This window comes from Populus trichocarpa, chromosome 1, assembly GCF_000002775.5.
Source record: "Populus trichocarpa isolate Nisqually-1 chromosome 1, P.trichocarpa_v4.1, whole genome shotgun sequence".
NCBI lineage: Eukaryota > Viridiplantae > Streptophyta > Magnoliopsida > Malpighiales > Salicaceae > Populus > Populus trichocarpa.
Genome location: NC_037285.2, coordinates 38805190 through 38812305, shown reverse-complemented (window position 1 = coordinate 38812305; position 7116 = coordinate 38805190). Strand labels below are relative to the sequence as shown.

The following is a 7116-nucleotide window of genomic DNA, read 5'->3' as shown; positions in this document are numbered from 1 at the left end:
TTAAATTAAAGGATTCATAAGAAACTATAATCATTTACAATGATTATTTATTATATATATATATATATAAGAAAAAAAATTAAAGATATAAATATGAATAAAAAATTACGATATTGTTTCACTTTTTTTTTAAATATTGATAGAGTTTTTCAAGAGGGTATACATATTTTTCTCTAGTAAAAAAAAATATAAAAAATTAACTAAAAGGATTATGTAAAAAAATTAATTAATGTCAATTTTAGTAATTTGTTGAATTTTAATGTAAATTTATTATTAACTATACATGGGGTGAGGTGAATAGATATAAAAATACAGTTATGAATAAAAATCTTATGAATTATTTTATTTAAAAGAGTTTAGATTGTAAAAAAAAAAACTTATTTTTACAATCTAAACTCTTTTAAATAAAATGATTTATAAGATTTTATTCATAACTGTATTTTTATAGTAAGGATCATGATAATATTTTTATGTGATGTTATTATTTTAAAATTTTTAATCATTAGTGTGTGTATATATTTATATATATCTTCTCTTTGATTTATTAAGTTATTATGTTTTACCATCACCACTGATATTAAAAGAAAACTCTTTTAAATAATTTTTCATAACTATATTTTTATGTTAAGGACCTCGATAATATTTTCATGTGATTTTATTATTTTTAAAATTTTAATCATTAGCTTTTATTGATCTATTTTAAAGTATTCTTAGAGTTTTGATGTTCAATATAAAAAGCCAATAAAGTAATATATAAGTTAATGGTGATTTAAAAGTTTAATTTATATTATTTAATGTTCCATGTGGTATATAAACACGCATATAATGGAAAACAAATGAGATTAAAACGCATATAATGGAAAACAAATGAGATTAACCTATTTCTTAGAAGTTATATTAATGTTTTAGTATATTTATTAATGAAAAATAAAGTTGAATTTACATATTACTATTATTATTGATATATATTTTTTAATTTTAAAAATTAATTATTTTTCTTATATAAAGTAGATCGCTTTTGTCTTTATAATTTTGACATGTAAATTATTTTTAAGTAAAACCTATAAATTTAGTAGTTATCTACAAAGTCCTTTTAACTGTGTGGTTATTATTATATTTAATAATATTTTTGTTGGACTAAATATTCTAATAAAACTCGGGCACAATGATAATATATAGTTATGGACATGTAAATAAATAAAATAAAAAAAGCAACTGGACGGGCCGAGCTGGCCAGATGGATAAATGCCCAGGCTGAGCACGGTCCATTTACCAACCGACTCAGCGGGTCAATTTTCCGGTCCTTGTCCGCTAGGTGAAGTCGGTTGGACACATCGGTCAATTTATAGTTCAACGAATGTCAAAATCGTCTTTTCATATAAAAAGCAATCAAGGCACCACACACAGCAGATCTCCTTGGGTTTCAATATATATACAAACCCTAGGCTTCTCTTCTCATTCTCTTCAATCAATCGATCCAATTTTTCTCGAAAAAAGCATACAAGCAAACGGCCTGATAATGGGTTCCAGATCAAAGATCGACAATCCCCACACTGGCGATGGAGCCAGCCCCGGGTTCGTATTTCTATTGATTTCGTTTCTGAGAAAATTGGTGAATCAAATTGATTTGAATCTTTCATATCCTAATTGCGTTTGATTTGGTGTGCAGGAAGATTTTTATTGGAGGATTGGCGAAAGACACCACTTATGGTGAGTTATCATTGCTTTTATTATTCAAAATTGAATTGATTAGTTTGTGATGTTTTAAGGGGTTGATTGCTGTAAATCTTTTATTTTTATTGGGTTGTTGAAATTCTGAAGCTGGTTGAAATAGATTGACGGGACTGAGATTTTGTGGTGGGTATTACTTTGTTGTTGAGTTTATGGTTTATTGCTTATTATAACTACGTAGTCTGTAATTGAATAATGGATGAATATTATTTGAAAGGATTATTGCAATATAACTTTTTTTTAAAAAATTAATTCTGTGTGATTGTTGAAAGTTGAAACTATGGAATTGGTTAGTGCATATTTCACGGAATTGAGGTTTTGTTGGGTGCTGGTTTGTTGTTTTGGGTTTTTCCCTAACATTGTATTGATTTAATTGCAGCTACATTTAACAAGCACTTTGGGAAATATGGGGAGATTACTGATTCTGTTATTATGAAGGATCGGTACACTGGTCAACCTAGGGGTTTTGGATTTATAACCTATGCTGATCCTTCTGTTGTTGACAAGGTTATTGAAGACACTCATGTGATCAATGGAAAACAGGTATATTATCCCTCTTAAAGGTTCCACATCACCGTGTTCCTTAAAGAGTACTTTAAAAACAGCATTCTGATGTTAGCGATTTCCTGTCTGGATGCACCTATTTGTACTTTTGATCAATGCATTATGATGTGATCAGAGTAATATAATTTGGTCTGATTGTTCAACTTCAGTTATTGTGATAGAGTAGTTTGATATCATAAATTCAAATTCACCTTGAGACTAACAAAGGACAATGGAGCAGGTTGAGATTAAAAGGACTATTCCTAAAGGTTCTGGGCAGTCAAAGGATTTTAAAACAAAGAAGATTTTTGTTGGTGGGATTCCATCTTCTGTGACTGAAGGTAAGTACTGCTAAGTTCTGCTGATGTATTTTGTTGACAGGGTGATGGTTTGCTAGCTGTGTTCCCTATTTAGTTCATGTAGCACTTCTTTAGACCTTTGCTAATTTAGGATGTTTGTTTTTTTCAGATGAGTTTCAGAATTTTTTTTCCAAACATGGGAAAGTAGTTGAACACCAGATTATACGTGATCATGAAACCAACCGTTCACGTGGATTTGGATTTATAATTTTTGACAGTGAAGAAGTTGTTGATGAAATGTTATCCAACGGAAATATGATTGATATGGCTGGTACCCAGGTAAGCTTGTTTATAGTGTTTCCAAGAAAGAAGAATGTAAAAAGATCCTTGTTATGTTGCAACATGCATTATTGCATTTGTTTTCTTTTTTCTTGTCATACAATGGTTATTTTTCCTCATGTATGTAGTTAAGTTTTAGCATTTCTTGTTCTAATATAGCATTGGAGATCGTTACAGGTATAGATCTCAGGAAAGGGCTCACATTAGTTTGTCTGCTGCAGAACCTAGGTTAACTAAGTTGCTTTGTTGTAGGTGGAGATCAAGAAAGCTGAACCAAAGAAAGCCTCAAACCCACCATCTGCTCCTTCATACGGTAGCAATACTAGGGGTCGTTCTTTCAATAGTGATAATTATGGTGGGTTCAATGGTCCGTATGGGGGGTTTGATGGCGGGTTTGGGCCTGGCCCTTATAGGACACCTGGCCTGTCTAGTAGACTCAGTAGTGCATATGGCTATGGTAGTGGTGGTGGGGACTTTGGTGGTGGCTATGGAAATTTTGGAGGGACTAGCCTAGGAGGTTACAGAGCTGAAGCCTCCCTTGGTTATTCTGGTCGCTATCCGCCTTATGGAGGTGGTTTCGGTGGGGGTTATGGTGCTAGTGGCTTAGGAGGATATGGTCGAGGAGGTGAGGGATATGGAAATTATGGAGCTTCTGGTTATACCAGTGCTTATGAATCTGGTCCAGGTACTAGTTATGGAGGAGCAGGTGGGCTGTATGGAAGGGGAGGCTATACTGGCAGTAGTCGTTACCATCCTTATGCAAGGTAGAAAGAGCACTTTCATGCAGTTGTTCCTTAAGCTTTGCCTAGAAGTTTCAAACAGGGTACTCTAGTTTAAAGCCTTGTGAATGGATAGGCACTTTCCACATGTACTAGAAGTCTACTATCACATCAAGTGAGGAAAGCTTTTAAGGATCAGAAGACCTATTTAATTAGACTATTTCTTCTATTGTATGGTGGCTAGCAGACTTTAGTTTTTGCTTCACTTAAGTTATTGGTTGTCTCGGTTACTTATTGTAGTTGTTTCAGATTGTGTTATAGACTATAGCATCTTGGTTCGGAGTATGTTGCCATGTCTTTAAGTTTGATCTAGATTAGATGTATTTATATTTTATTGGCTCTCTCTTTGCATCTGATTAGCAGCCAGACTTCTAACTTTAACATTTATTCTTAGCTTGTTTCTAGAGATACCTCTATGGTTAGTACCTGTTTCGCACAAGGTGTTGTCGGACTAGGTGATCTATGTTGATATGCCAATGAGGAAACATAATAGATGTTCAACTCTTATCTATCAAGAATTGACCATAGGTTTCTGCCTAAAAATGTGAGAGTTTTGTCCTGGTTTAATTATGAAGCAACTTGGGACCAACTTGGTTGAGGTAAAAGCTCACAAGAATCCAAATTACTTTTTTGCCAAGTGGTGGTAAATGTGAGGCCATAGGTTCCTATATTTTAAATTATGTGAGAAAATAAACATGCTTGTGGATGCGGTCCGGCTATTTGATCTTTTGGTAAAACATCTAGTCTTTGACAATGGTTTAGTTCAGCTTTAGATGAAGTCTAGTTTTATTATCCTCTAAAAGGGAGGCGCCCCGTGTTGATTAGTTTTTCATTGTCTTTTTTTTTTTTAATGGCCGTGGCTGTGGAAGACATATCGTTGCTTTATATAATTGTTAACTGTTATACAGCTGTATTTCTGCAGCAGTTGTTAGTGTGGTGGACTTTTTTAATGTTCTAAGATCCGAAGCAGTTGTCGTGGAGAGGCTAAACCTATTTTGTAGCCAGAATTGTTTCAAACAAAATTATGAAAATAATTGTTCTTTTGCCCCCCTTCCACTTGTTTAAGCTTTGAGCCCCTCGAGCATGTGATGATGTAAAGGGAAAGGAGGATGCAGTATATTAACTTGTTACAATGTGAAATGCCAAGGTTGTCAATAATGTTTGTTTGACACGACATGAAAAATACAATTATAATGTAAACTCGGATTGTAAGATTATGAATTTGTAAATAACCTTTTGTTTTCATACATGGTTTATGCAAGTAATAAGTAGTTTCATCGACAAAGATGTGGTATACTTGTTTTTGTATGATAAAGTCATACCATGTAAGATCTAAGGAAAAAAGTTGGATGTAGTTCGGAAGACTCCATGTCCAATGACAAACATTTATAACAAAATGTCTTCACATGTAGTTCGGAAGACTCCATGTCCAATGACAAACATTTATAACAAAATGTCTTCACAATTATGCTTTTTTATTGGCTAACATCAACTTCAATGTTTCCTCTAAATGCATGACTATTTGTAGTGATAGTTTTAACTTATCTAATAGTTTCTTATTAGAACATTATGAGATTTTCTTTAAAGAACATACAATGTTGTAAACTTGTTGAAAAGATTGGTATTTAGGCACAAGGACATGATGGATCAGACTTTAAAGTATAGCTTGTCGCTTGTTCGTGAAGATAATGTTATAGAATGAGAATTTTTAAAGTCTTTTCGCATACTAAATAATGTTTTACGTGTTAAGAAGCAAGATTATGTTTCTCTCATACTTGCATCATTAACTGAAGAGAGAATTCATGGATACAAGTGCTTGGGGAGACTTTTTTGTTAGTGAGAAAATATAAGGGTATGTAATGAGGAAGATAAGAATTTAGAATTACTATAAAATTGTAATATCAGTTATAAAATCATGATTTTACTAATTTTACATGATTTTAGTTTGATTTTATTATTTTTTGATATTTTACGTGATTTTACATAATAAATATATTTTGACTTAAAAAACTAAATGATTTTACAGTGAACTCATGATTTTACCCACACCTGCGAAATGATACAATACGAAAACCAAACCATGGATTAAGAACATCTGCTTGTTATGCATTAACCTATTCATTGGGTCTGTCAATTCAGCTATGAGTGATAATTGCGTCATATAGGCAAACGTATAGTGCTTGTCTGGGAAGTGGGAACACAGACGTTGCTTTGGTGCAATTCATATTCCCCATCAAAATAGCCTACGTTCCTAAACAAGGCAAGTTTTGCTCAGTAGTATTTTTTTAAAATTAATAAAATAGCATAGTTTGTATATATTGTGATGGAGAAATGTGGTTGCTATTCAAAGTCACAATATTTTAAAAAATATTATGAAAAGTTATGAAGTGGACCGCACTGCGCATAAGAGGAGAGAAAGAAATAAGAAGAGATAATCATCTAGGTGGTGGCCTAGTGGTAAGAGCTTGGGACCAAGATGTTTGCTCTTTCTGTGGTCTCAGGTTCGAGCTATGTGGTTGTTTATATGATGGCCACTGGAGGCTTATATGGTCGTTAACTTCAGGGCCCGTGGGATTAGTCGAAGTGTGCGCAAGCTGGTCCGGATAACCACGTTAAACTAAAAAAATAAAAATAAGAAGAGATCTCAGAAGCATTACTAGTGTCAAAAAAAAATCTCAAAATAGATCACCGATAAGAACCAGAGTATGCTATGCTTCCTGTATGAAGGTGGTTTGTTGTTCACTTGTCTTTGAGCAGTATGGCACGCTTGATCATATTTATTTGACCATAATTGGCTTGAGTTATGTAAGGAATTGGCATTGTTCATTCACTGTATTCCCTTCCTCTTTCTTTGAAGTGTGGCAGTCAAAACACAACTGCATATTTTCTTGGTATGTGTAGGCGTTCCGTCCGACTAAATGCTTTTTTAATTAATTTTATAAAAGTAAATTCTAAACTTAAATAACAAACTATATTCCAAAACAAAGTCCAAATTTCAAATCTGTGCATGCAATTATATACTTTTTTTATGAAGCATGAGAAAAAATGCTCGCATTATGAGAATAAAGTTATTAACTTACAAAAAAAAAAAAACAAGTTTGAAAAACCAGGCTGAGGGTCTTTCACCAGATTATGCTTGTAGGTAATGTATTATTATAAGGAGTCACTTTATTCTCATAACTGCTCAATCTTTGCACGCATATTTAAGTTAGATTGTGAGGGCCAAAAGAAGCTTTCCAATTCTACTAGGATCTGGAATATCTAAATTTCACCATGGACGTTAGGAGAAAGTACCCGTGGATTCACTATGCCGCCTTCTTTCTTCAATTAGAGAGAAATTAAAATGGATGGGTTTTTCAGCAATCCACAATTTTTTTTTTATATATATATATTTCTCGCTTTAATTTTATTTAATCGCATACCTA

The 7116-nt window shown here is 32.8% G+C and overlaps 1 protein-coding gene across 1 annotated transcript; it reads left to right on the top strand.

Annotated features, from left to right (window-relative positions):
- The first annotated feature begins 1409 nt into the window (after window positions 1-1409).
- On the top strand, window positions 1410-3976 carry LOC7485125 (heterogeneous nuclear ribonucleoprotein 1). Its single transcript, XM_024588454.2, has 6 exons — window positions 1410-1575; window positions 1670-1710; window positions 2111-2274; window positions 2516-2615; window positions 2743-2912; window positions 3165-3976. Exons 1-6 carry the CDS (start codon window positions 1520-1522, stop codon window positions 3678-3680), a joined length of 1047 nt encoding a protein of 348 aa, XP_024444222.1. The 5' UTR covers window positions 1410-1519; the 3' UTR covers window positions 3681-3976.
- Window positions 3977-7116: the final 3140 nt, after the last annotated feature.

Coding starts and splice junctions, on each gene's coding strand:
- LOC7485125 (XM_024588454.2), top strand. CDS start 1,520: ATGGGTTCCAGATCAAAGATCGACAATCCCCACACTGGCGATGGAGCC. Junction 1,711..2,110: donor GGCGAAAGACACCACTTATG/GTGAGTTATCAT, acceptor ATTTAATTGCAG/CTACATTTAACAAGCACTTT. Junction 2,275..2,515: donor ATGTGATCAATGGAAAACAG/GTATATTATCCC, acceptor ACAATGGAGCAG/GTTGAGATTAAAAGGACTAT.